The sequence below is a fragment of the Cucurbita pepo genome, chromosome 3 (genome assembly GCF_057944985.1).
Source record: "Cucurbita pepo subsp. pepo isolate OVF chromosome 3, ASM5794498v1, whole genome shotgun sequence".
Classification (NCBI taxonomy): domain Eukaryota; kingdom Viridiplantae; phylum Streptophyta; class Magnoliopsida; order Cucurbitales; family Cucurbitaceae; genus Cucurbita; species Cucurbita pepo.
In genome coordinates this window covers 448,588-475,727 of record NC_141800.1, presented here as the reverse complement: position 1 = coordinate 475,727, position 27,140 = coordinate 448,588, and the positions used below count along the sequence as shown (strand labels likewise).

Sequence of the window (27,140 nt, the reverse complement as noted above, 5' to 3'; positions counted from 1 at the left end):
TTTTGGATTTTTAATTCTCCAGTTTCTGCGTGTTTGTTTTATTTGCCAACTCCTTTTAATATATATGATTTGCGTGTGTATTTAAAAAAGGCGCCATCAATCGAGGAATTCGCTGATCACAGCAATGATCAGCAGTTAAAAAAAATACCAAATCCCGCGTTAAAAAAAACAGAATTATTACACGCCAAATTAATCACCAATTATTATCTGCTTATGCTTTAAACAAAGCCTCAAATTCAATCATCTACCCCTTTCTCTCTCTCTCTCTTTCTCGCTCTAGCTCCACGTTTCATTTCAAACTTCGAATTTGATTTGATCCATTTGGAAACCCGTGCACGGTTCTTCAAATTTCATCTTCGAGCTGAATCTTCGGTTGCTGGGAGGAGTTTTATTCGGGTCTCGTGTATTGGGATTTGAATCTGCTAGGGCTTGGCCGAATGGCTCATTCCACGGGGAGAACTCGGGTGGTGGCGGATTATCTGGTTGGTCGGCAAATTGGCTCCGGATCATTCTCGGTGGTGTGGCATGCGAGACATCGAGTTCACGGAACGGAGGTGGCGATCAAGGAAATTTCCATGACCAGGCTCAGTAAGAAATTGCAGGATAGTCTCATGTCCGAAATCTTTATCTTGAAGAGGATTAATCATCCTAATATCATCCGATTGTATGATATTATAGAGGTTAGTGTTTAGTTCTTTAAGTTCTATGTGTTGATGCTTAGAAAAATTTAGATGGAGTTGAGAATTTTATGTTTTACTCTGCATTTGTTCTCGAATTTGTGGGATAAGAGAAGCTCTAGATAACATTTCAAGGATAAGAAAAAGTTTTCACCAGAATGCGCTTGGTTTTTGTTGACGTTTAGTTCTTCTAAGCACATTGTACTGAGAAAGGCTGGTCATGTTTGGGGTTATAATTTAACTTAACGGCTGATGTAGAAGTAGGATTTTCGGAAAGTTGCCGGCGTACACTGTTGTTTATGAACCTTTGCAATACACAATATTTTGCCTGCTAACTAAAGTTCATGTATTTGGAGGGAACTCTTTTATTTTTTCAACTTGATCAGCTTCCTCGCTTTATGGGTGGAATACGAAGAAATTTCTAGGCTGAGTGGATTTAGTGTGGATTAAAAGGTCTGGAGGGTTCAATGTATAATCATTTGTTGGGAGTTAGTATTATTTTTTCTTTCCGCTTGTTGAATCAGGTCATGCCATCTTTCATGGAACATTATGGTTTTCTTTTCTTATTTGTTATCTGGGGGAGGATTTGGAGTGGAATTCGTAGGAATTGGTGATTTCTGAGCCCTTCGCAATCTTCATCAGTTACCTCCATTCAGGTTCCTGGGAAGATACATCTGGTATTGGAGTACTGCAAAGGTGGTGACCTTTCTTTTTACATTCAGCAGCGCCATGGAAGAATCCCTGAAGCAATTGCTAAGCACTTCTTGCAGCAGCTTGGTACGTTTAACACCACCCCCCCGGTTAGGGGAGGGGTTGTGTGATTTTTACATCTTCCTTGAAGTATTAGTAAGAGATATTCTTGTGAATGGCAGCGGCTGGCTTAAAAATCCTTCGTGACAACAATCTTATACACAGAGATCTTAAACCTCAGGTAAGCCGTTTAGTAAACTCCATTTTAAAGTTTTGTTGGGCTTGTGCATATCATAGCAAGACAACAAACAGCAACCTAGCCTTGTGGAATGCTCAATGGTTTTTCTATATGAATAAAAGGACGAGTGGTATATATTATTTCCAAATGTCCAATCTCTATGTCTCATAGTTTTGTTTCTCAATAAATATTCAGCACGTTTGTAGATTTCTGATGGGCGAGTATGCTGTTTAATTGTTCTATTTTGACATGCCTCGCCTTATTATTATTATTTTTTTTTGGGGTGCAGAATCTCCTGCTTTCTGCAAGTGACGACAATTCAGTTTTGAAGATTGCTGATTTTGGATTTGCGAGGTAGAACGGATTCTTCCCCTATTTACCCTCTGCAGATTTATCTAAAATGGAACTATGTCATGTTTTTGTACTGCTCATATTCACATTCAGAAGAGCAAGTGCAAGATAGTTGTGAATAGTTGTGAATATCTGTTATCAGTTTCCACCAAAGAAGTACTTCACTTCTCATCAAGTTAAAGATTGTAGCTTAAACTAATTTTGGTATTTAAGTTTGTGATTGGTAATTAAAGTTTCAACCCATTGAAATTTATTATCTCCATGTCAAAGTATTCTCCTATGACCCTTTCATTTGAGACCTATGTTCTCCAATTTATTTTGCTAGATCTCTGCAACCTAGAGGACTTGCAGAAACCTTGTGTGGCTCACCACTTTACATGGCTCCAGAGATCATGCAACTCCAGAAGTATGATGCTAAGGTAATGCCTATGCGTTTGCATACTTTTTTTTAATGTTTTTTTTAATAAAAAACAAAAGATAAAAACAGTCATTATATGTAATCAAACTTCATTCTATTAACTGTGAACTCCATACGCAGGCAGATCTCTGGAGTGTTGGTGCTATATTATTTCAGCTCGTAACAGGAAGAACTCCATTCACAGGAAACAACCAGATACAGGTACAGTTAGTTTTATGTTTTCTTTTTCTGCATGCCTAGAGTGTTCATTATTACCAAGGACGATCTCATACTATATTTTTATTATGAATTTGGCAGCTGCTCCAGAACATTGTCAAATCAACCGAATTACATTTCCCTTCAGATATAAATGACTTGAGTTTTGACTGCAAGGATTTGTGCAGGAAATTACTGCGTCGAAATCCAGGTATAAAGTTGCTTGAAAATTTTATTCTCTGATGTTTTACTGCATTGCCACATCTTGGGTTATTGCATCTGAAGAACGAATGAGTGCCGCAGTATGATGAAATATCTCTCTTTCCATACAAAAGAAATAGAGTATGACGTGAATGTTGCGCTCACTTTTCCTAAATTTCCTCAATATGCCTGCCTGGACTCTCCCACTTTTATTGGCTACAATTCCCTCCAGTTACCAGCTTCTTGGTAGCTCTAGAAGAATTTTCTCGATTTATGTTATTTGGAAAGGAAATGTGCAATCTTCTTTAAACACCAGTGGTATGAGTGTAATTCTTATTTGTTTGTACATTGATTTGATGGAATTAAATTCTTACATTTTGTAATACTTACCTTTATTTATGCTAAGCTCCTATTAACTTCGTAGGATTTCTTCTCATTTTAGTTCTATTCCGTTCATTGTCATTTTATATGCAGTGGAGAGATTAACATTTGAAGAATTTTTTAAACACCCCTTTGTGTGTGCTAATCAACCTGATGAATCGTTGAGGTAAATAAGCAAAGATCTCCATTTTTTTCAATCTATGTTTATGTTATCAAAATAATAGAATTTAAATCCATATGCTTACAGAAGTAAGAGGTCATCGAGATTACTGGATGAATTTCCTTTTTCAGAATCCGATCCTGCTAGTAATATGGAGGAAAATTCACAAGATGATTATCTACCTTTCTCTTTAGACGATGATTCTAGTGGTCCTGAAGGAAGTCCATCCTTTGTGAGGAGGTCGTCAATGAAGTCTACTTATGGATTTTCCCCAGATAAAAAGGTTGATAGAGGGACCAGAGATACTACTTCCAGATACGGCAGCATTCCAGATAAAATGGAAAGTACTACTCTGATTTTGGATACTCGTGTTCAGTTGGAAAGAGATGTACACTCTAATAGAAGTCTGAATGGTGCATCAAGATCTGCAAACACACTACCGGTGAATAATCGGCCTAGAGGTATGAAGTATATATTTCCTCATCCCCTTTATGGGATTTAGCTGTCTAGATCCAGAATGTCTTACCATTGCCTCTTCCCCTTATATTCTATTTCCTCAATCACAGTTGTGGATTCACCGGATTTGATTGATCAAGATTATGTTATTGTGTCTGGACCCCCCATGGATGACACCTCATCTACCTTGGCAAGTGCTTCCAAACCAATCCCTTCTCGCAAATCACAGAGTCCTCCTCAATCATCGATAAGGTTAGGTACTGCAGTGACTGCACCAATGCCTATCATTGGCAGAGCTACTACTAGCAGCTACCGAATGGGAAGCTTGGGAAGTCAAAGTTCTGCTCCAGGGTCAATGGATATAGAAGACACTTTGGAACAGCCATCTGCAAATTGCAGGGCAAGGGTCAAGTCATTGCAGCAGTCTGCATCTACCATTACAGAATTAGTGAAGGAGAAGGTAAGTTGATTTCAAATTGCTGCAACTAATTTCTTTCTTTTACCATCCAGTTAGGAAATCTGAGAGATGTTTTCTTTTCTGTTTGGAGGGCGGTGGGGAGAAAAATAAGATATCTGACTATATGAGCTATTATAAACAAAGAGTGGAGTGGAAAGGTTTTTCTTCATTTACATTGTTTTCTCTCATAGAGGACGCATCTTTTGGACCTAGACTTTATTTTTCAGTTTCCTGGTCATGACTAGAGGAAGAAAGTACTCAACGTACCAAATATATGAGTTCTTTTAAGAGCAATGTGATCAATGAGTGGAGTGAAAGGTTATTCCATTTATATTTGGTCTCTCTCTCATAGAGAACGTATCTTTTAGTTAACGCTATTTTTCAGTCTCCTGCTTAAGACTAGAGGACGCAAATACCTAATGTCCAAAATTGTTACAAAATATCATGTTTCTCCCGGTTTTTTTACAAATTTTCTCATGTATTTCTGTTTGTTATGCCAAGCGACTCTCTCGTTCTTTTTCGTAATTTCACGCATGAGTAATTAGAATTTATAGTTAAGAAAATAGTAAAGTATTATTCTGTTCCTTACTTGCGATAGATGCTAAGTACTTCTATCGTTACGTTGCATTATTGTTGGATTAGTATTCAAATAAATATCTTTTTTTTTTCTTTCTTGGATATGCCTATATGCGTATTGTCACCTTATATCATGTAATACTGAAATATAATTAAAAATACTACATTATGGCATAAGAAACTTACAGTGTCATATTTCTTTAAAAAGATCACTGCGGGTAGACAGCTTGAAGCATTCTCGATTCAGCTTGTTATTCTTGCAATCTGGAAAAAAGCTCTGGACATATGCCATACACAGGCTGCTTCAGCTTTAGAAGGAAGTCCAGGCCAAGGCTCTGCAGAATTTAGGAGAAGCCTCAGCAAGAAGCAAGGAAGTTCTCTTGGGAAGGAATCTCATCTCATTGTTAACTCACATCAGCCAGTGGATATCTCTTCTCAAGTTGAGAGGGAGTTTCTTCGGGAAGTTGAATATGCTGAAGAACTTGCCAAGATTGTTGAGCCCGGTAAGTTTTCGACTGAAATTTTCCCACTGATACTGTAAGGATCTTATAGAATTGCATTTCATTTGCCAGCACTTGCAGTTAGCTGATCTAATATTCAGACAAAACAACCTTACAGAACACCCAAAAAGCCCCCCACCCACCCGACACACGCGCTCCAACCATAAATAAACCTAACATAGCCATAAACATCCAACCTTCACAAATGCCAGCGGCAGCCTTCCACTATGGAGTTGCCAAGTGCAATGTGTGCCTTTTAGAATTAATTGGAAAGTGCAGATCTTATGTATGTCTTCTGTAACAGCTGCATACCAAAGACTCAATTTGTCCCCGATCTGCTATGATTTGTTATTGATCTTAGTATTGCGAGCATATATATAAGAGTGATATCAAGAGAGAGAGCTCACTTCGTTTTGTTACCTATGATTACAGGTAATACAGAAATGCCAGATGCGATAGAGACAGTATTTCAATCAGCCCTAGCTTTTGGAAGGCATGGAGGCGTGAGTACTCCTATTCCTAGTGTGCATGAATTTTGGATCATCCAGTTGTGTTGTCTAACCTGTAGAATATCAAGAACGTTACTATTATGACAATATCACTCTGTTACTTTGTTAGTAAGTCTTGACTGATTTCTGGATGTAATGTGATGATTGGCACAGGTTGAGGAGCTTATGGGTGAAATGGAAACTGCAGCTGTCTTGTATTCAAAAGCTGCACAATTACTGGTTTTCCTTCTCGTGGAAGCACCATCGCTCATTCTAAACCCACCATTTTCACTTACAAATTCAGACCGATACAGGCTGCGAAGTTACATTGATATTCTTAATAACAGACAGGGTTACTTAAGGTCTCAACGATTAGCTCTTTTGAAGTGAGAGAGTCAACAAGGCCCTCCCTGAAAAAAGAAGCCAAAACCTTCGATTCTGTTCAGCAACGAGCACTGTGTCGTGTAAAATCATTTCTCTGTACAGTACAGTCTAAACACTATTGACTATTCTTTGAGTGATAGGGAGTTGGTGGGGGCTGTGTTTCTTGGGGTGATTGGATCTCTGCAAGACTGTAACACGACGCTCTTGACTATTGTATTAGTGCCATAAAGTATGGTATTCACATTTATTTTATCCGTCTCGGCTGCCGTGTGGTACATAACTTCACAGAAACTTCAATTTCAACACTTCTTTTGTCTAAATTATAAAAACATTTATGAACTTTTCAGTTTGTTTCGTCTTGGGATTTTTTTCCCAATAATTATTTATAATATCTGTCTACTAGTTAATTATTAAATTAACCACGTGCAGATTTGTTGATTTGTGTAATTTTTAAATATTTGTGTGACTCATAATTGGAGTACTTTATTGATGAAATAAGATAAAGATGATATTAGACTAATTACATAACTCGTCATTTCATTAAATACGATGCAAATACACATAAAAATATTAAAATATTATTTTAGTTCCTATAACTTTTGTTTTTCAGTTTAAAAATATCTTAATTTTAGATCTCAAAATTTGTTAAATATTAATGATAGTTGTCAGCAAGAAATAAATATAATCTTATAATTTATTAAAGAAACGTTGATAATGACTATTTTAAAAAAATTAATAATAAAATGGCTGCACGAACTAATTTTTAAAGTTCATTGAACTCACAAAGACTAAAATTAGGCAAGTAAAAGACAAAAATAAAACGAAATTAAATATTTATTTTGACATATTATTTAATAAAGATACTTTTGAATCCTAGTCAAATTAAAAAAATCGAAATTATTTTTTTTTTTTTAAAAAAGAATATATTGTTTTAGCGTTCAAAATTATGATTAAAATTTTCATATTTTTTTTAAGCCGCCACGTTTCTATAAAAAAAAAAAAAAAAAAAAAGTTTTACATATTTAAAAACTCTTGGCCTAATAATCTCATTTATGTACCAACAGATGTTGTTACTATAATAATAATAATAATATATCCATCAAGTGGATCATCAAGTTGGAGAAAAAATAATAATTTTTGTCTGACAAGTTGAACCGATTTTCAAGTTCTTGTTCTTGAATTTCAATCTTTCACATCCAAAATTTCATCTTTGAAGGAAACAAAAATCATTAATAGTATTTTGCAAACAGAAAACTAAAAATCCCCCAAACTTATTCCGTAGAAGGGATTGAAATCTGACTAAACCTGATGAAGGGGCAAGTTCTTCTGTAAGATGATGTTCCAAACATAATTACTCAGGCTCGCCAGCCATGTCTGACGTTGTACCTTAAATTATTATTGGTTTTAACTTTTGGCGATTCATGGCGGCCAATGCCGTTGACCCCAACATGGCCAACCTCCCACTCTTGGAACAACATATCTCTGCTAAATCTTCCCTCCATACAACAAATCCCCTCTCCCAAATTAGCTTCTCAAAGCGACCACAATGTTTGTTTCTTTTCTGTGGATTTCTTCAGTACTTCTTGCATCTTCCAGCGCTTGGGCGGCGGCGCCGGTCGGGTTGCAGAGTTTGACACCCGGAAACTCCATAGCCGTTGAGGACGAGAATCAGTTCTTAATTTCCCCAAATGGAACATTTTCATCTGGGTTTTATCGCGTGGGTAACAATTCTTATTGCTATTCAATATGGTACACAAATAGCTTCGACAAAACTGTGGTATGGATGGCTAACAGAGACAAACCGGTTAACGGAGAGAAATCCAGACTGACCCTCAACGTCAATTCCAATTTGGTTCTCACCGATGCAGACGGCACCGTGGTTTGGTCCAGCGACACTGTTTCTGGTGGCAATATTCAACTCCGACTTCTCGAAACTGGAAATCTCGTAGTGATGAATCAATCTCAGAGTTTCATTTGGCAGAGCTTTGATTTCCCCACCGACACTCTGCTTCCAGAGCAGCGGTTTCTGAAGACATCAACTTTAATTTCAATGCAAAATCGAGGTATATATTTATCAGGCTTTTACTACTTCAAATTCAACGACTACAATATCTTGAATCTCTTATACAACACCCCTTCACTTTCCGGTATTTATTGGCCTGATACCATGGTCACGGTTTTCGTGAATGGTCGATCTCCGTATAACAGCTCTAGAATTGCAATTTTAAACAAAATGGGAGGTTTTGAATCGAGTGACAATTTCAAATTCAACGCTACCGATTATGGGTTGGGTCCCAAGAGGAGATTGACGGTTGATTTTGATGGGGTTTTGAGATTGTATAGCCTCGATGAATCAACAGGCAACTGGACCATCTCCTGGCTTCCTTCCGGTGCGCGTATAGATGCTTGTATGGTTCATGGGTTATGTGGGGACTACGGTATTTGCGAATATAACCCATTACCGGCTTGTTCCTGTCCTCCCGGTTTCACTAGAAATGATCCTTCGGATTGGACCAAAGGGTGCAGACCCCTTTTGAATTTGACTTGCGATTCCACTAATTCTTCCAAAGAAATGGATTTCATCGCCCTTCCTAATACGGATTACTTTGGGCATGATTGGGCTTATAGGCAAGAAATATCTCTCGAAACGTGTAGGGATTTGTGCCTTAGTAGCTGCGAGTGCACTGGATTTGGATATGCACTCGATGGCACGGGACAATGTTATCCCAAAAGCGCTCTTCGTAATGGGTATCGAAAGCCCGACACGATTGTGCTAATGTTTATTAAGACCAGGAAAGGCGGGCCGTCATTGAGGCAGCAAATTTCGACGAGTGATTTGGATTGCTCGGGCTCACAGACTGTTTTGGGAGCAGATCATTTGTATGCAGAGGACAGTAGTAAGTTTCGTTATATAGGGTTGTTACTTGGAGTGGTGGTTACCGTTGGGATTAGTGAGCTCGTTTTTGTTGGATTCGGGTGGTGGAATGTGTTTCGGAAGCGGGTAAATGAGGAATTGGTTAACATGGGTTACATTGTATTGGCCATGGGGTTCAAGAGATTCTCGTATGCTGAATTAAAGAGAGCCACCAAGAACTTCAAGCAAGAGATTGGGAAAGGAGGGTTTGGAACGGTTTACAAAGGAGAGTTGGATGATGGACGGCTTGTGGCGGTGAAGAGACTGGAAGGCGTTTTACAAGGCGATGCAGAGTTTTGGGCAGAAGTGAGCATCATTGGAAAGATAAACCATAAGAATTTGGTGAAATTGTGGGGTTTTTGCGCTGAGAAACAGCATAAGATGTTGGTTTATGAGTATGTGCAAAATGGGTCTTTGGACAAACATCTATTCTCGGATTCATCCCAAGTGTTGGGATTGGAGCAGCGATACGAGATTGCTGTTGGAACAGCGAAGGGGTTGTCATATTTACATGAAGAATGTCTTGAGTGGGTTCTTCATTGCGACGTGAAGCCTCAAAACATACTTCTTGACGAAGCTTTGGAGTCGAAAGTTGCTGATTTCGGAATGTCGAAGCTGTTTCGAGAGATCAATGAGAGTGGATTCTCGAAGGTGAGAGGGACGAGGGGTTATTTAGCTCCGGAGTGGATGATGAACCTGAAAATTGACGCGAAAGCAGACGTTTACAGCTACGGGATTGTTGTGTTGGAGCTGGTGAGTGGAAAAAACGCATATGGGTTTCAATCGTCCAGCGTTGGCAACGATGGTGGAAGCAGCACAGATTTGGTGAAATGGATAATGAAAGTTGCAGAGAAAGGTGAGGTGGAGAAGGTGATAGATCCAAGATTGAAGGTGGAAGACAAGCAAAGCAAGAAGAAGATAGAAATACTGTTGAAAGTGGCTCTGCTGTGTGTGAAGGAAGATCGAAACCAGAGGCCTGCAATGAGCAGAGTTGTAGAACTCCTTACTGGCTACGAAGAACCCACCCCAGATCTTTTTGATCCAAAATTTTATTAATTACCTTGTTTTTATCAACCTTAAAATTGTGAAGAAAAAAATAATAATAATAATTTAATTTTCTTTTACTAATATTCTATTTTAGTAGGTGGGAGATAACAAATGTCGTGCATTTATTAATCTCATACTTATTGTTGAATTTAAAAAAAAAAAAAACAAAAATAAAATACTTATTTAGTTGAAAATTTAAATAAATATTGATCAATTTAATATTTGTATTATAAAAAAAAATCTATTAAGTAGTGAGATAAAATTGTAAAAATATTTAAAGGCAAATGTAGAATTTATATATCGTTTTTTATTTTTTTTTAATTTAAAACAAAAGAAAATTTTCGGAATTATTGATGAAGACGAATAAGAAAAATATTCGAAATCATAGATGAAGACGAATAAGAAAAATATTCGAAATCATAGATGAAGACGAATAAAAAAAATAAACGGACAGAGGATAGGATGGAAGCTAGATTTTTAAGCATCATTATTTGTGACATAAAGTTTTCTATTTTTTATTTTTTTTAAATAACGGTTTGAATTTATTTTTAATCAAAAGTTAGCTTGATGCCCTACTTTTCTTGTTTTCTAAGAATCAAGTTTAAAAAAATTAAAAAGACTTATAATAATTATAGCGACAATTATGGACATCCTTTAAATAGATTTAAAACTAAAATTAGAGATAGAAATGTCAATTTTACTTGTAGGGCCGAGAGCCCAATCTTAAGAATGAAAAAGAAAAAGAATGAAAAAGAAAGGATTTTTTTATTGGCTTTTCAATTGCTCCAATTCTCACTCTGTTTAATATGAGTATATTTTCAACACATATATTTAAAAAATTAGTTAATTTGGAGAGTTTAGTTTAATATTTATATAAAAAAATAAAAAAAAAAATTGTTAAAATTTATGTTATAAAATTAAATTTTGAATTTAAAAAAAATTAGGATTTTTTTTATTGGCTTTTCAATTGCTCCAAAGGAGAAATTAAATTGTATATTTGAAGAGATGAGAGAAAGAAGAAGAAAAAGGCGGAATTGAGGCTTCGATTCAACCGTGGCAACTTGGCATCTTTCGTGGCCATCCCGCTGGCATATTGGCTCTGTGCTGCCTCCCACTTCGCTACTTCGCTCTCTCCAATGTCTCATTCAATTATCTTTTTTTTCCTTACACAATTTAGTATTCAATAAATTTAATAACATATTCAATAATTAATGTAGTTTTGAGATCAAATTTCAGCTGAATTGAATTATATAAACCTCACAAATATATATCATATATATATATATATATGGCTTCGTTGCCATGCGGGGGACCGCTGGTTTGTTGCCACTGCCACTCAACGAACTTATAGCGCCACTGTCGACTTATAAAAAGAGAGGCACAGGAAAACCAACATATATGGTATAACCTCTTCATAACTTCTACTGCTTTGCTCCTCCGCCGCCTCCAGTATACCTTATTCCCTTCCTACATCTGCATACCGCCGACTTCCTTAATCGAATTTGTTATCGCTCCCGCAGAGGTATACTCATTCCCCGCCATAACTTATAGATTCTGTATCTTTGTTTTCCTGTTGAAGTTCTTCGCTTGTTAATCGGAAGAACAACGATAATACGACTGTCTAATCCTGCTTTCTACAGCCTGATGCCTAAAACAACTTCTTATGTTGTTGCATGTTGATTACAAGTTTAGGCGCGATTACATTCGTTAATCTGTTTTTTTTTTTTTTTTTTTTTTTTTTTTTTTTTTTTTTGTTGGCTTGTGGTTTTCTCTGGTGAAGTTGTAAATTTGTCAACAATTCGTAGTTGGATTCTCTACATGGCGGTATTTGGAACATCCTGTTCTGTGGATTTCGGGAATGAAGTAATTTTGGGGAAGATGTGGAGTCGGGGGGTGGCTTTTGGCTGCAGAACCTTTAGAAATGTGGTGAAGGAGGTTGCTTATCCAGCATCGGCTAGAAAAAGTATTGGTAGATGCGTCACTATAAAGAGGAAAAATAAGTTCTCGGTAATGATGGATTTTTCTCAGTCGCATTTGGACTCAGACGCTCCTGCAGCTGCTATTCCTGTTTCGAAGGAAGAAGATGAGACCATTAAGGGAAAGGATTTTAGAATTTCGGAGATATCAAAAGTGGACAATGATAACAGTGGTAATGGAAATTATAATAACGGTAAAGGAGGTGGGGGCGGCGGTGGCGGTGGTAGTGGCGATGACAACAAGGGAGACAAAGAAGAAGAGGAATTTGGTCCAATTATGAAATTTGATGAGGTGATGAAAGAGGTGGAATCAAGAGGGGTAAGTCTTCCTTCAGATATGTTGGAGGCAGCGAAGGGCGAGGGAATTCGCAAGCTGCTGCTGCTTAGATATTTAGAGATGCAGGTAAGAACTTATCTTCTCTAACATCTTTTGCCATTTCTGCTAAGCAATTTCCTTGTTGGTTATTGAAGGGTTTAGGTTGGCCTCTTGGCTTTTTGATGAAGTCTTGTGCTATGCTTCGAAACCGGATGCTGGCTGATCCATCATTTTTCTTCAAAGTTGGCGTCGAGGTCCATTACCTTATCCTCATACCATATTTCACCATTTATAGTTTTGACATAACTCCGGATGTCATACACATTTTTTGAAATTACTGATTCAATATTTGCAGTTAGTTATTGATTCTTGCTGCGCCACTCTTGCGGAAGTTCAAAAGAGAGGCAAAGATTTCTGGACAGAATTTGAGCTTTATCTTGCTGATATTTTGGTGGGCGTGGGTGTTAACTTTGCTTTGGTTGCCCTTTTGGCACCTTATGCTCGTTTTGGGCAACCATCTGTGTCAAAAGGTTTCCTTGGACGCACTCTTCATGCTTGTGAAGCACTACCAAGCAGGTTTAGAAGCTGAGTTGTGTTGTTTGTAAGTTATCATCGTTCCTTATGAAACCAATATGTTTAGAAGCTGTCTTCTTCATGTGTAGTGTTTTTGAAGCTGAACGACCAGGATGTAGATTTTCTGTACAACAAAGAATTCTTACATTTTTCTATAAGGTGAGGGTTATAAGATACTTTTACCCAAACTTATTTTCATCTCTTAGTGTGAGATCCCACATCGGTTGGAGAGGAGAATGAAGCATTCCTTGTAAGAGTGTGGAAACCTCTTCTTTGCGAACGTGAGAGGCTGACAACGATATGTAACAGGTCAAAGCGGACAATATCTGCTAGCTGTGGGCTAAAACTCTTATACTTGAGAACTTATTTTTATGCTTATTGCTTTAGGGACTCATGTATGGTGCAATAGGATTTGGATGTGGTATAATCGGCCAAGGCATTGCAAATTTAATAATGATCTCAAAAAGGTTATATCTATTCCACGAATTTTGCTCTCGCACATTTCGTTTACAACGTTGGTTGTTGTTGTTTCTTTTTTTTATGTGATCCTTACCCATTTCTTTTGGCATACATCAGGAGCATAAAGAAATCTGAAGATGAAGTACCAGTTCCACCTCTCTTAAAGAGTGCGGCTCTTTGGGGTACTTCTCGCTTGTTTATATTATTTCAATTTTATTTGATCGATTTTCCCTGGGTCATGTGAATGTTGCTACTTTGCTTATTGCTTTACTCTCACTAGATAATGGCTGTGTATGTCTACAATGAAGTATATGTTGCATGTTTATTATTTGTTTTTCTTGCATTCCAGACATTTGTGATGCTTGTGCTTGCTGCTTCGTTCAGACAGTAGAACTTATCTGATATTCTGATATTCTGATTTGATCAAATGCACTATGCTTGGGTTGATAAGTTTACCACCACACTCGATCAACTTGATCAGGATTTACTTTGTAATTTGTTCATCAACTTCCCAATACAGATAGATTCTATTTACGTTGAGATATCAGTTTGATATGTTGTTGGATTCATGAGCTTGTGACTGATTAAATGGTTGCCTTATTTCACTAGATATACTTACTAAACAGAGAAGTTACTACTCTCTAGCCTGTGGCATTGTGTGATACCTTGAACAAAAAAATGATCATTCGAAGGAAAAGAAGGAAAAGCCTAAAGTGGGCTGTTACACTCTTGCAGTGTTATTTGATTTTCTTTTGCCTGCTAGTTATCCTGTTAAGAACCACTCTATAATGATCAGGCCAATTGCCTTGGGAGTTTTGAGATTGTTTTTCATTTGGAGTTCTCTTCTCTATAACTATGTTTTCTTGTACCCGAACTCTTCATTATTGGTATTTTTTGTGTCTGTTTCTTCTCACCAAAATATGTTTTCTTTGTCACGGCCAAACTTGCAGGAGTTTTTCTTGCAGTATCTTCAAATACGCGTTACCAGATCATCAATGGACTGGAACGCGTAGTGGAATCATCAGCATTAGCAAAGTATATTCCAACAGTTGCTTTGGCTTTCACGGTAGGTATTCGATTTGGCAATAACGTGTACGCTGGAATGCAATTTATCGACTGGGCTAGATGGAGTGGAGTCCAGTAACACCATCTATACAACTTTGAGATATCATTTCTATCTCCTAGGACTCCACAAAAGTGCTCATACCAAAACAAAAGGTCATCATCCTCTTAACTTAAGCTTCGACATTTACTGTAATATCTAGACAAGGAAAACGGGTCCTTTTGTTGCAATAATAGATTGAAAAGATTCATTTTTGTTACCTGTAAAAGTAATAGGAACCCTTTTATGATATAAAGAAGATATGCCTCATAATTCAATGGAGTTCTGTTCGCCAGAAAAGCACAGTAACCTTGCAGGAGAATTGATAATCTGATTGCGAAATCCAGCATTGTTGGAAAGGAAGAGGTAATCTGCAACCCGAGGCCTAGAAAAGGAGACTTTTTTTTTTTCTTTTTTTTTCTTTTTTTTTTTAATTTGATTACTCTGATCTAAACCTCAGGATGCAGATTACCTGATCCATACCCAATAAAAATTATAAAATCAAAGCTCACTCTGCAGAAAAGAAGAAAAAATAGCAGAGAGTAGAGAGTTTTTTGACTGAGGAAGAAGCTTTGGATTTAGATGGAGCTGAAGTTTATGAGGTAAATCCATCAGTATTTATAATGGGTTTCAAAATTCATTTTTTTTTTAATTTCTTTTACAAGGAAAAGGTGAATAAAACAAAGGAGAAACACATGATAAGGTGCTCTACTAGAATCATGAGTTGGCATCTGTTCTTCGTTTGACCACTTTTTTTTATTAAAAAAAAAAAAGATCCAGTAGGATAAGAGATCTTACCCTATTTATCAGCAAAAGTTTACCCTACATGTTTCTTCCCAGTTTTTACCCAGTTTTAAGTTAATGTTATCTTATTCATCTTCCAGTCAACTACAATTCCTCATGTGATTATGATTTGTATACATAGCTCATCTTATAATTTTCCAGTTTAATTCCAATACAAATAAATTTTGTATCCAAAAAAGTTACCTAATTGATTGGGTTGCATAGAGATTAAAGTCGATTTGTGGTTCTTAATACTCCACATAAAAGATCAGAGATTCCCCATATCTCCACTGGAAATCTAGGCCCACTATCCTTTAAAGGGAGAAAAAGAAAAGCCCAAAATACTTTTAGAAAAGAAAGAAAGTGAGCCCACTAGCCCAATAAACTTCGAAATCTCATTCATTCATACATACATACATACATCCCAAACAGCAAATTAGGGTTAAATTTCCAACAACGATTATTCTCTAAAATGCGTAAGAACAAGCCACCTACACCAGACATAGAGAACCCTCGTCCTGTTCTCTCCTTTGAAATTGTAACATAATGGCAAATAATGGCGTTTTGAGGTTTGAATTCTCATCTATCTTTGTTTGATCTGATAGGAATTGGGAGGTATCCCATTTGCTTATGCTCTTCTCTACTAGTTTTTACTGATCTAAACCCTATATATATATATATATATATATATATATATATATATTTTAATACAGCTTCACTGCCAAATAATATGGAACCTCTTGTCTTCCTAACATCATAACTTCAAACCCCATAATCAATTTCACCCTACAAAGTCATGTAACAGCTGCCCTCCAACAACATCTCTACCAAAATGTCCTCCCATTACATACCCATCACTATTGCCTTGAATTCCCAGCCCGAAACGTCGAGCCGCTGCAACGGGGAACCCAACAGGAAAGGGTTCAGAAAAGCCACCACCAATGCCGTTGTTGTTGTTCTGGTGAAGACCAAGAGTTAGCGAAACTCCATTGTTGTTCCCCCCCATATTTGCATTTGAGCCTACATGGGGATGGCTCGACACGTTGTAAGACACGTTCAAGGGCTCGTCGTGATTTCCCATTAGCACGTCGTGTGGTTTGTTTCGGGTATGTTTGGTAGGAGTATCTTGAATTTCTTGAGCGGATTTAGAGGGGTTATCGATGGCGAGCAAGTTGGTTGGATGGTGATCGTTTAGCCTGTTGGGGTCGCGATCATCTCTATGCAAATTCTTCTGCGTTTGTTTGGTTTCAAGCATGTATATTTCTTCGACCATTGGCTTCCAAAGCCTAACTCTTGCATTAATGAACCAGTTAGATACCTGTCTCAGAGAAGAGAGTAGATTTATTGTGTTTTAGAGCAAAATAAATAAATAAATAAATAACGTGAAGTTTGAATTGACATTAGAAAGCGGACCTGACTACGAGACAGACCAGTCTGTTTTGCCAACATAAGCTTGTCTGTATCAGAAGGATAACTGTCCAAACAAAAAACCAAAACAATACCAATCAACACACTAAAAACCCAACACCACCATGCTTGGGGTTATAGTGAAGTACTTACGGATGCAAAAAATGTTCGAACAACCAAGCACGAAGAACGGTGACTGCTCGTTCGGGAAGCCCCCGTTGCGGTCGCCAAACAGGCTGATGGTCGAGAAATCCCGGGTTCTGACCGGATCTTTGACCGTAGTCACCACGAGTCTTCTTATTGAATTGAAGTTGGTCAAGAATTGCATTTTTCAAGCACTTGAAATGCTTGTACATCACTTTAATAGCCTGGTTTGCATAGGGCGCTGCATTCCCAAGGCCAGAGATGTACTCAAAAGATGTCATTACTTCCTGAACTTGTTGATAGTACTGCTTATATTTCCTGTAAATCTACACAATAACCCCAACACAAATGCTAAGCTAATACACTAAAAACATCACTCGTATGCATATAATTGGTCAACAAGTTATGAGAAGTAGAATAGTATAAATCAAAAAACAGAGAATATATTTGTGGTGAAAATGGGTTTAATTGGTATAAATCTTTATGGAAATGGATTCGTTGGAGGACTTTGATTAAGCACATTATGCCCAAACTTGGTAAAAGTATCCTCAGAGCTATCAAGTTAGCGAGAGGCACTTTGGAAGGCCAATACTGATTTGTGCATATATTCCCTCTCATCACCTTTTCTAAAAAGATGAGAGGATAAAACAATCTTTTAAATACACGAATCTAATGCATATTAACTAAAGCAGAGGACGCACACAACAATCAATCTTAGGAATAATAATAAGGTTGCATGTTCCTCCCTTCCTTCCTTCCTTCCTTCCTTCCTTCCTTCAGTTTCACCTAATCAAAGGAATCTTTATATATGTTTCCCTTAATTCATGATGCCCATTCAACATGCACACTGCTTATAATTTAAATTACAGTACTATTTAGGGTCCATGATTAAGAAGAATAATATAATAATGATGATGATAAACCAAACCCATTGGGGAAAAAAAAAATCCAAGAAAGGGGGAAGTAATTAAAGTTGGTAACGTATCCAAGAAAGGGGGAAGCATGATAATTACGCATTAAACCCCAATGTCCCCATCTAATCTTAAGAAAAGTAAAAGGGAAATTAGAATTAGAGCATAACAAATAAATTTTTTAAAAAAAAAGAACAGGTTTAAATGGGAAATTAGTGAAGAAGAGAGTAAAGAAGTAGTACCTCATCGAGCATTGAGAGAAGGGTGGATTTGATAGGAGGGGCAGAGTGAGAGGAAGCAAGGGGATGGTGGTCGAGAATTGGAGAGTGAGAGGAAGGATCATCCATGAAAGCAGAGGGAGAAGGAGAAGGGGGAGAGTTGAGGGAGGAAGAGGAGGGGAAGGCGGGGTGAAGGCCAACCGCATCGCAAAGCTCCTCTAGCAACTGGTGGGCAGGCTTCAAAAACCTGGAGCCTTTTAAAATGGAAGCGTAGCCGGTGAAAGGGCCGAGAGGGAGGGCGGCGGGAATAGGGGCGGCGAGGAAGGGCTGAGAGGAGAGGGAGAGGGAGAGAGGCTCGGAGGTGAAGCAATGGTTTTGATGATGGATGTCGGGTAAGAGGGAGGATTGGATTTGGGGGTCGAAGAAAGGGTGGTGGTGGAATTGGAAACGATGGGTGGAGTCGGATGGGGGGGAGATTAAGGATGAAGGGTCGTCGTAGAAAGGGAGGAAAGTGGAACGGTGGTCGGAATGTTCCCGGAGCTTGTCGCGCCGGCTTTGTTGAGGGACATGGTCGAAGGATTCAATACCTTCAGCCATTAATTAAAAAGGAAGCACACAAAAGAGAAGGGATTTGTGGGAGTGTTTGTTTAGGACACACAAATATAGACCTCTCTCTCTCTCTCTCTCTCTCTCTCTCTCTCTCTCTCTCTCTGTCTGTCTGTCTCAGCTGCACCCTTCGTCTCTTATCCCCCGCTTTAAAAAGCAAACAAATAAAAATGAATCCAAGTTTATCTGGGTATGAGTTTTTGTGGGTTTGAGGGGAGGGAGGAGCATAGGGTTTCGGGAAACCGGGGGGAGACCGGCTAATGCCGGTAATTAATGAAGTAACCTGCGTGGCAGATGTTTCTGACAGGGGGGTTTTGAGGTTTTTTGTCGTTTTATATTTATTTATTATTATTATTATTTTTGGAGGGTTATGGTGGGTTTTCCAATTTAATTATTTGGTTGGATGTCTATGAGAGAGTGGGTGTGGGGTGTGGGGTGTGGGTTTCCTGGGCCATCCCTTCTTCTTTCTTGCTTCCATTTACAACTATTTTCATTTTATTAATTAACATAACATTTATTTGGATAATTACATAATTAAAAACAATTAATAATATGACCATTTCTTTTCTTTTCATTTCATTGAATTAAATTGAAGAAAATAAAATAAAATAAAATAATATAATATCGGAAGCGTCATTAATTTGGAGAAAGTTTGAAGACAGCGATGTGATAGCTTGACTAGAACTAAAACTCCATACTAAGAACCACCATTAGCAAAAAATTAATTAATTAATTAATTAAAATGGGTCCCACCAAAACCACTCTATAACAACTAGAAGGAGATTAGAAAAGTAATTAGAAATTAGTGATGAACTTGGAGATCAGAATTTAAATTTAAAAAAATATATATATATATATGTTGTGATCAGAAACCCCCGTGTGTTTGTTTTGTATTTTGTTTGTCTCTTCGTATTAACTTCTGGGTATTTCAAATCCTCTAAACTTTTAATCTTTTTGGAAAGATGCCAGCCTTTTCACTCTCTCTCTCTGTTTTTTTTTTTTTTTTTTTTTTTTTGTAAATTGGAGAATATTTGGAAGTGTTGTTAGTTGAAAGCAACAAGAAAATGAAAGTATATCTTAAATTTATGTGGATGTTAATGGGTTGTGGTGGGTGATTTGAGGCCAAAAACAAGAACATGTAGATGGGCTAAAATCTATGAAGATATGTTTGCTTTCACTCTCACTCCCTTTTACCTTAAATCATTTACTCTCTTTTGTTTGTCAGCTTTTCATATCTATCATCTAAACCATACATACCATTCAACCCAAAACAAAAACAAAAACATAAATAAATATGAATGGATTAAGTGTGAGCGTATAAAGTCACGTAGCATGGTGACCATATCAAAACCTACAGGGAGTGTTTTCCACGTGGCAGTTGTGGGAAAAGTAGTGTTTTTTTTTTTAATATTGGGAGGGGTACTGGGGATGTTCAGGTCATCGTCGTCATCCTCTATTGTTTCTCAGTCAGCACTCTGTTTTTTCTTAATTTTTTTTTTAATTAATTTTGGAAGAGAGAGAGAGAGAGAGAGAGAGAGAGAGAGAGAGGAATATATATAAAAATATAATGCAAATCTTTTGCTTAGGGGGAAGGCAAAGTCCCCGCCCGAAGTTGGCGCCTATGGACGGAACGGTGTTTCAGTGTTGATGCAGAGAAAGTTAGAACTTTACTTACCATCCAACAGTGTCCGTACTGCTTTATTTATTTACTTTCACAATTACCAGCGTGAATAGAAATAAATAAATAATTGAAAAAAGGCATCGGTCTTTGGAAACGCCACAAACAACAGTTGTTGAGTTTTAAATTCCATGAGTTTCGCCATCTTCTAAAATGTATGAGAAAACACATAATAAATAGATTGTTATAATATTGGGTGTGTGTTTCAAAAATGGAAAGGAGGATGGTACTGTTGCGACGGCTGAGGGGGGGAAGTGATGGCGTCAGGATGGGAACAAGGGGATGTAAGGGGACACTGTAGGTAGGGCCAACACTCCTCACACTAACCGAAATATATTTTTTATCAAATCAAAATCAACCTCTTCCATCCTACTTCTCTTCTCTTCTCTTCTTGGGACCCAATCCCAATCCCCCTCTTCTTTGCATTTAATTTCAGCTTCTCATCCCATAAAATTTAGATACTGGAGAGCCGAGAGGAGGAAGTATAGGATAATAAATATAAAGGAGACTGGAGAATCATAAAACCTACCTCTTAATCTAATACTACAACCCAATCAAAAGCATCTGGGTTTTCCTGACCCTACCCTATCCAACTTTATGCTCTACCTAATTAATTATCACTAATCATACTTTCCCCATATCTACATAAACCCTAACCCTAATCCTAATTACTCTCATCATCACATCTAACCATCAAATCAAATTCAAACCCCTCACCTGCACACTTGTCGTCTCCACAAAATTAGTGTTTAGGTGCCTCCATGGGCCGGTTTCATTTCCGGGCCCTGCTACCCCAATTCCTACATTGAATGGGCTCCTTCAATCGAATAACTAAGCCCAACGTGTGTGAAGCTATGGCAAGTGCGTGACTTTGTAATAATGATTCTCGGAAGTGGGTGGTGGCGGCGAGCGGCTTTAGCACAGAACAAAGAGCTTTTAAAACCAAAAAAACTGCCTTCCCCTACTCTTTCTTTAGAATTGGATTCTTTTTCAAGGAATATGGTATTTCATCGCCTCTCGAAGCATTGTAGAAAGAAGGGAATGAAATTAGAAGCAAAAGCTTAAAGTTTGATTAAAATTAATTGGTGATAAAGCTTAAGTTTAAAGGGAAGGGAAGGGAAGGGAAGTGATTGCGAGTGGTGAGTGGGTAACATGGGGAGGGCCCAATCCAGTTGTATTATGATATTTAATTAAAATTGCATAACCAAGAACGGGACTTTCATAGTGGAATCAAATTGATGTCAATGATTTGATGACCACCCTATCCTTTCCCTTTTGTTGTGTTTAATTAATATCCATATATTTTCCATCTAAATATTTGCCTCCTTATTCATATCATTGTCAGATAAACCTCAATTTGGGTAATTAACTCCTAAAAATATGCCATTTTTATTAAAATTGACAAAAATAATTAAATAAATAAATAATTCCATTCTGCAACTCCTTTTTCAAGACCGGAGTTGCTCACTTTCGTTACTCACTCTGCCCAATGGATTTCCCTCTCTGTCTCTGCTTCCTTCTTCTTTCCTTTGCTTTCTCCATCATCTCCACACGTGCTACTCTTCCTGGCACGTGGGAGCTTCTCGTTCCCAATGCTGGCATCGCCTCCATGCACACCGCCGTCACAAGGTTCAACACCGTCGTCCTCTTGGATCGGACCAACATCGGCCCAACTCGTAAGATGCTCCGCAAAGGCCATTGTCGGAACGATCGGCACGACGCCGTTCTCAAGCATGATTGCTACGCTCATTCCGTCGTCCTCGACCTTCTAACCAACCAAATCCGTCCTTTGACGATCCTCACCGACACATGGTGCTCCTCCGGCCAATTCCTCCCCGATGGCACTCTCTTGCACACCGGCGGCGATATTGACGGCCTCAGAAAGTTCCGGAAGTTTCAACCCTGCGAACCAAATGGTGCTTGTGACTGGATTGAGCTCTCGGAACCGGAATTAGCCGATGGGAGATGGTATGCTACGAATCAGATTTTACCGGATGGTTCTGTCATAATCGTCGGCGGCAGGGGAGCCAACACCGTCGAGTATTATCCTCCGAGGAAAAATGGGGCGGTGAATTTACCTTTCTTGGGTGACGTGGAGGACGGTCAGATGGATAATTTATACCCTTACCTTCATCTTCTTCCAAATGGGCATCTCTTCATCTTCGCTAATAACAGAGCAATTTTGTATGATCACGAGAGTGATCAAGTAGTGAGGGATTATCCACCGTTGGATGGTGGGCCTAGAAATTACCCATCCGCTGGATCGTCGGTTATGCTCGCTCTTCAAGCTGATCATTCAAATGCTGTGGTAGTGATTTGCGGGGGGGCTCAATACGGTGCGTTTATCCAGAGAAGCACCGACACTCCGGCTCACGGAAGCTGTGGACGAATCGAAGCCACCGGTTCGAACCCAGTTTGGGAAATGGAGGATATGCCGTTTGGAAGAATCATGGGCGATATGGTGATGCTTCCCACCGGCGATGTGGTGATTATTAATGGAGCACAAGCGGGTACTCAAGGGTTCGAACAGGCTTCGGACCCGTGTTTGCATCCGGTTCTGTATCGACCCGACCAACCGGCCGGGTTGCGGTTCATGACGTTGAACCCAGGAACCGTTCCGAGAATGTACCACTCTACCGCTAATCTGATTCCTGATGGAAGGATTTTGGTTGCTGGTAGTAATCCTCATTACTTCTATAAATTCGAGGCAGAATTCCCGACGGAGTTGCGAGTTGAAGCATTCTCGCCGGAATATTTATCGGCCGACAGAGCCAATATTCGACCCGTTATTGAGAAAATTCCGGAGACGGTGGGTTACGGCGCCGTTTTTGACGTGCTCGTGTCGGTTCAACTACCTGTAGTGGGGGTTGTTGAAGTCAATTTGGCGAGTGCGCCTTTTGCTACGCATTCGTTCTCACAAGGTCAACGGTTGGTGAAATTGGCCGTTACGGCGAGTGTTCCCAACGGCGGTGGGGTGTACCGGGTCGGGTGTACTGCTCCTGCGAACGGGATGGTGGCTCCACCTGGTTATTACATGGCGTTTGCAGTGAATCAAGGCGTGCCAAGTGTGGCCCGCTGGATACATCTATCGCCCTAATGATTTTTCTTTTCTGTTATTTAATTTTTCTTTAAGTCGACGTGAGAAATGAAAATGGATTCTCCAAATTGTGGATAATAAGATGAGCGAATGGGATTTTAGATTATGAGAAATGAACAAAGTAAATGTAATTTTAGCTGCTCCATAACTAATATATAAATATTGCCCCTTGCTATTAAGTTTTTTACAGATACGAGAAATAGATTAATTTTTTTTGAAACCCATTTATAAATTGGAAATTAAATACATGTGGAATAATTAATCAGCAAATCTAAAAGCCTCCACTTACAAATACATTAAAAAAAGAAAATAAAATTAAAAGCTATTAGAAAGCAACAGAATATATTTCAAACCGCTGAGCTTGGGTCTGGGGCGTCGGCGTCGGAGCAAGCGCCCACGGTCGTTTTCTGCACGGACTTATAGGTGTAACGGCGAGCCAAGAAGACATAAACACACAAGTCAACAGCCACAATTAGAGCAAGGAGAAAATAGAACTTGTCCAATCGGCTAGTGTTCAAATCCACCCCAAACCAACTGTGGCCGCCGCTCTTCCTGGTGATGTTATCCACAATCGTAATGAGCCAGCTGCTAACAAAATTTGAGGCCCCGCTGACACTCAAATAAAATGCTATCCCAAGGCTTCTCATGGAATCAGGAACTTGATCGTAAAAGTACTCTTGCAGCCCCACCAGACCAAACGCGTCTCCAATTCCGATGATAATAAACTGGGGGGCCAACCAGAACACGCTCATCGAACCCGCACTCCCTCCTGTTGGGTCGTTTTTTAGTAGCCCCAGTCTCTTTCGCTCCACAACAGCTGCGACAATCATAGTCATGAAAGAGAAAACCATCCCAATTCCTATCCTTTGGAGTATGGTAATGCCTCTCTCGTTGCCTGTGGTTTTCCGAAGGAATGGAACAAGTAGCCTGTCGTAGATGACAACAAAGACGATCATGCCCAGAGCAGCCAAACAGAACATGGACGATGCGGGCATTATGAAACTGCTCCCGATTTTTCTGTCCATTATCAAACATTGTTTAACGAAGAATGTGGATGATTGTGCCACCACGATTCCAAATGGCAAAGAAACTATCCAAATTGGGATCATATTCAGAATCAGCTTCAATTCCTCTACTCTTGTAACAGTTGTAAGCCTCCAAGGTCCCCGATTCTCATCTGAATTGCCTCCCTCCTCAATGATCGCAGCTTTGTCCAAAAACCTGTTCGTGAAAAACACTTCGGATTAGCTTTACCAAATCAAGTTTAAATTGAAAATTGTGAATTGGGGGTGGGATCTTACTTAAGCTTCTTTGTGTGGGACAACAGCCTGGCCTGAAACCTGTCAGCAGTCTGAACTTCATAGAGGTCAGAGGAGTGTGGAGGATAAGGCAAATTTCTCTTCCTAAAAGCAGCGACAGCGACCTGGAGGAGAGGGGTTAAAGGGCTGCCTAAGGGTACTCTGTAGCGATAAACAGAGCTTCCAAAAAGGAAGACTGCGAGGGATAAGGCCATAATCGAAGTGAGAATGACACCAGCAATTCCCCATCCCAAATGGTCTTCAACGTAGACGATTACAGTGACTCCTAAGATGATCCCGGCGCAAAGCCCAGAGTTCCACCAATTAAAAAACGACATCTTTTGCTTTCTTTCTTCTGGGTGGTTATCGTCGAACTGGTCTGCTCCGAAACTCTCCAGCGATGGTTTGTGGCCTCCGGTTCCAACAGATATGAAGTAGATCGCTGTGAAGAACAAAACTTCATGCACTTTTCTTGGCTTGTTGCATATTTCACTGCCACAGGCCTTCAATTTCGGTACCAAAGTGGACAATGTCATCAGCGACAGCCCCTGTTTTTTCACACCAATGTCACAATGTCTTAACCAAAATGTCCTTCCACTAAAAATTCAAATATTTCTTTCTTTATATGGAAACTATAACTAGTGTTATCATATCAAAAGGTCCTATAATTTAGTGTAGTTTCGTTGTTAAAATGATTTATAAATGTAAGTAATTTGAAAGAAAAAAGTTACCAAAAGGTAGATGACGGTTGAAAGGATGACAGTGGAGTAACGACCCAAATAAGCATCGGCCAAGAAGCCACCAAAGAGAGGCATCAAAGTGGTGACACCAGTCCAATAATTAACATTTCTAGCCGCTGTTTTGAGGTCCTCATGCATGGCCTTTGTGAGATATATTATCAAACTCGTCGCTATTCCGAAGTAACTCAGCCTCTCACTGAACTCAATAGCTGCAAATTATACCAAAATTAACAATTTTAAAACACTGCTCATCATGCTAAATGAAAAAGGCGAAGCTTTGAAGTAAGATATGCAGCGAAGAAGAGAACCCAAATAAAAAAAGAAAAAGAAAACAGGACAGAATTTTGTGAACTTTATTGTTGGAGTAAAGATTAAAATAGGTTAGGCGTTAGTATGTATTGGTTACCGATGATGAAGAGGGAAGATTTCCAAACGCCGGTGGAAGCTCGAAGAGGAAGCTTTCCTTTATGGTCCACAGAAGAATCATAGACCAAGTTGTCGTCATGGGTGTGTTGTTGGGGCTCATCTGCAAATTCTGCTGTTTCCCTTGCAGCTTCCATTTGGCTGTGTTTTTGGTTACTCGGAGATTGGAACTGGGAGAGAGTGAGAGAGGGAGAAGGAATTGGGTTTGAAGTGGTTTAGTATTGGGTTGAAGAGGATGGGGTTTTAAGGCAGAGGAATAACAGAGGCGTTGTGGGTTTGTTTTGGTATTGGTTATGGGTTTTTGCTTTTCCCCTCTCGATAATAGGGAGTGGAGATGGTGAGGGAAGATGGGGGGTTTTGGCTTCCTTAAATAGGATTCAAATCTCTACCACACCAACGCTCTTGTTTGGCATCAAATATTGAATGTTTTGATTAAACTCACCCTGTCCATTTCAAATTCCTCTTAACTTACTTCCATCTTAGGGTGTTGTCAATACATCAATACATAATTATCACTAAAATCAAGGCTAAAATACCAAAAAAATGTATTAATGCTCAATTCTTCCTTTTGAGTTTTGTGCTATCAAAACAGTTGTTTACAATGTATTTTCTAGCGCCTATTTTGGCCCATGCAGTCTAGCCTCACGCCCTAATCCAACCTAACCTAGTTTAATTGAGTCTGGTCAACCTAACCCAGTTTTATATCAATTTACTTGGTAGATTTTTGAAATTGTGTATGGAATGGTATAAACGTGATTTAAGAATACAATAGGTTGGATGTTTTTTCTTTTTTTTTTTTTTTTTTTGTCATATACGTGAAGGTAATAGACTTCTTGTCTGTCAAAAAGTATAAAGATGGACAAAAATATTGAATCCATGCTTTAATATTCATTTATCCATTTAAATCCATGCTTTTTTGTGCAGTTATCGTTTTTTGAATTCATTATTTAATTATTTAAATTCAGTATAATAATTACCCTAAATATAATATTATAAATGATTAATAACTATTCTACCAAAAAAAACATTTTAAACATATTTTCCAATTTTTCTAAAAACCATTTAAGATTATATTGAGGTAGAAGAATGTGTTTTTTCCATTGTCTCATATTCATAGAATCATATCCCATTTTATGTTTTATATTCTATTATAATTATAATAAAATATAATTGATGTATATACAATGGTCAATCCTAGATTGGTGGGAAAAGACAATTTAGATAATTAATTTATATGTCAGTTGATTTGTGGGAACGGTGTGAATGGCCAAATATG

The 27,140-nt window shown here is 38.5% G+C and overlaps 6 protein-coding genes across 7 annotated transcripts; 4 read left to right on the top strand and 2 right to left on the bottom strand.

Annotated features, from left to right (window-relative positions):
* The first annotated feature begins 221 nt into the window (after positions 1-221).
* LOC111791024 (serine/threonine-protein kinase ATG1c) lies at positions 222-6,426 on the top strand. The gene is made up of 13 exons (XM_023672199.2): positions 222-680; positions 1,334-1,454; positions 1,550-1,608; positions 1,895-1,959; positions 2,282-2,375; positions 2,495-2,575; positions 2,672-2,780; positions 3,245-3,317; positions 3,399-3,772; positions 3,878-4,227; positions 5,009-5,303; positions 5,733-5,803; positions 5,963-6,426. Exons 1-13 carry the CDS (start codon positions 438-440, stop codon positions 6,176-6,178), a joined length of 2,151 nt encoding a protein of 716 aa, XP_023527967.1. The 5' UTR covers positions 222-437; the 3' UTR covers positions 6,179-6,426.
* A 977-nt stretch (positions 6,427-7,403) lies between these two features.
* Positions 7,404-10,226, top strand: LOC111789845 (putative receptor protein kinase ZmPK1). Its single transcript, XM_023670552.2, has one exon. The coding sequence runs from the start codon at positions 7,719-7,721 to the stop codon at positions 10,140-10,142; it is 2,424 nt and encodes an 807-aa protein (XP_023526320.2). The 5' UTR covers positions 7,404-7,718; the 3' UTR covers positions 10,143-10,226.
* Positions 10,227-11,429: 1,203 nt separating this feature from the next.
* Positions 11,430-14,841, top strand: LOC111790448 (protein RETICULATA, chloroplastic). 2 transcript variants are annotated; one of them, XM_023671340.2, is made up of 8 exons: positions 11,430-11,655; positions 11,939-12,512; positions 12,581-12,679; positions 12,781-13,001; positions 13,088-13,157; positions 13,386-13,465; positions 13,575-13,639; positions 14,408-14,841. In XM_023671340.2, exons 2-8 carry the CDS (start codon positions 11,952-11,954, stop codon positions 14,599-14,601), a joined length of 1,290 nt encoding a protein of 429 aa, XP_023527108.2. In that variant the 5' UTR covers positions 11,430-11,655; positions 11,939-11,951; the 3' UTR covers positions 14,602-14,841. The 2 variants fall into 2 exon arrangements, with proteins under 2 accessions (XP_023527108.2, XP_023527109.2); XM_023671341.2 differs by having other exon boundaries at positions 11,914-12,512.
* A 1,203-nt stretch (positions 14,842-16,044) lies between these two features.
* LOC111790447 (BEL1-like homeodomain protein 9) lies at positions 16,045-18,793 on the bottom strand. Its single transcript, XM_023671339.2, has 4 exons — positions 18,047-18,793; positions 16,903-17,219; positions 16,756-16,816; positions 16,045-16,660 (listed from the first exon to the last, which is right to left on the bottom strand). The coding sequence occupies exons 1-4, from the start codon at positions 18,617-18,619 to the stop codon at positions 16,124-16,126; spliced, it is 1,488 nt and encodes a 495-aa protein (XP_023527107.2). The 5' UTR covers positions 18,620-18,793; the 3' UTR covers positions 16,045-16,123.
* A 2,958-nt stretch (positions 18,794-21,751) lies between these two features.
* LOC111789967 (glyoxal oxidase-related protein) lies at positions 21,752-23,590 on the top strand. Its single transcript, XM_023670710.2, has one exon. It carries the CDS (start codon positions 21,796-21,798, stop codon positions 23,401-23,403), a length of 1,608 nt encoding a protein of 535 aa, XP_023526478.2. The 5' UTR covers positions 21,752-21,795; the 3' UTR covers positions 23,404-23,590.
* Positions 23,591-23,626: 36 nt separating this feature from the next.
* LOC111791571 (protein NRT1/ PTR FAMILY 5.6-like) lies at positions 23,627-26,176 on the bottom strand. The gene is made up of 4 exons (XM_023672961.2): positions 25,848-26,176; positions 25,433-25,650; positions 24,705-25,249; positions 23,627-24,624 (listed from the first exon to the last, which is right to left on the bottom strand). The coding sequence occupies exons 1-4, from the start codon at positions 25,999-26,001 to the stop codon at positions 23,751-23,753; spliced, it is 1,791 nt and encodes a 596-aa protein (XP_023528729.2). The 5' UTR covers positions 26,002-26,176; the 3' UTR covers positions 23,627-23,750.
* Positions 26,177-27,140: the final 964 nt, after the last annotated feature.

Excerpts from the sequence above, each read along its gene's own strand:
- LOC111791024 (XM_023672199.2), top strand. The coding sequence starts at position 438 with ATGGCTCATTCCACGGGGAGAACTCGGGTGGTGGCGGATTATCTGGTT. Across the intron at positions 1,455-1,549 it reads GCACTTCTTGCAGCAGCTTG|CGGCTGGCTTAAAAATCCTT; the intron begins GTACGTTTAACA and ends TGTGAATGGCAG. Across the intron at positions 1,960-2,281 it reads GCTGATTTTGGATTTGCGAG|ATCTCTGCAACCTAGAGGAC; the intron begins GTAGAACGGATT and ends TTATTTTGCTAG.
- LOC111789845 (XM_023670552.2), top strand. The coding sequence starts at position 7,719 with ATGTTTGTTTCTTTTCTGTGGATTTCTTCAGTACTTCTTGCATCTTCC.
- LOC111790448 (XM_023671340.2), top strand. The coding sequence starts at position 11,952 with ATGGCGGTATTTGGAACATCCTGTTCTGTGGATTTCGGGAATGAAGTA. Across the intron at positions 12,680-12,780 it reads TCTTCAAAGTTGGCGTCGAG|TTAGTTATTGATTCTTGCTG; the intron begins GTCCATTACCTT and ends CAATATTTGCAG. Across the intron at positions 13,158-13,385 it reads TTCTTACATTTTTCTATAAG|GGACTCATGTATGGTGCAAT; the intron begins GTGAGGGTTATA and ends TTATTGCTTTAG.
- LOC111790447 (XM_023671339.2), bottom strand. The coding sequence starts at position 18,619 with ATGGCTGAAGGTATTGAATCCTTCGACCATGTCCCTCAACAAAGCCGG. Across the intron at positions 17,220-18,046 it reads TTCTCTCAATGCTCGATGAG|ATTTACAGGAAATATAAGCA; the intron begins GTACTACTTCTT and ends GTTATTGTGTAG. Across the intron at positions 16,817-16,902 it reads TTCGAACATTTTTTGCATCC|TTATCCTTCTGATACAGACA; the intron begins GTAAGTACTTCA and ends TTGTTTGGACAG.
- LOC111789967 (XM_023670710.2), top strand. The coding sequence starts at position 21,796 with ATGGATTTCCCTCTCTGTCTCTGCTTCCTTCTTCTTTCCTTTGCTTTC.
- LOC111791571 (XM_023672961.2), bottom strand. The coding sequence starts at position 26,001 with ATGGAAGCTGCAAGGGAAACAGCAGAATTTGCAGATGAGCCCCAACAA. Across the intron at positions 25,651-25,847 it reads ATCTTCCCTCTTCATCATCG|CTATTGAGTTCAGTGAGAGG; the intron begins GTAACCAATACA and ends TATAATTTGCAG. Across the intron at positions 25,250-25,432 it reads CAACCGTCATCTACCTTTTG|GGGCTGTCGCTGATGACATT; the intron begins GTAACTTTTTTC and ends GTGAAAAAACAG.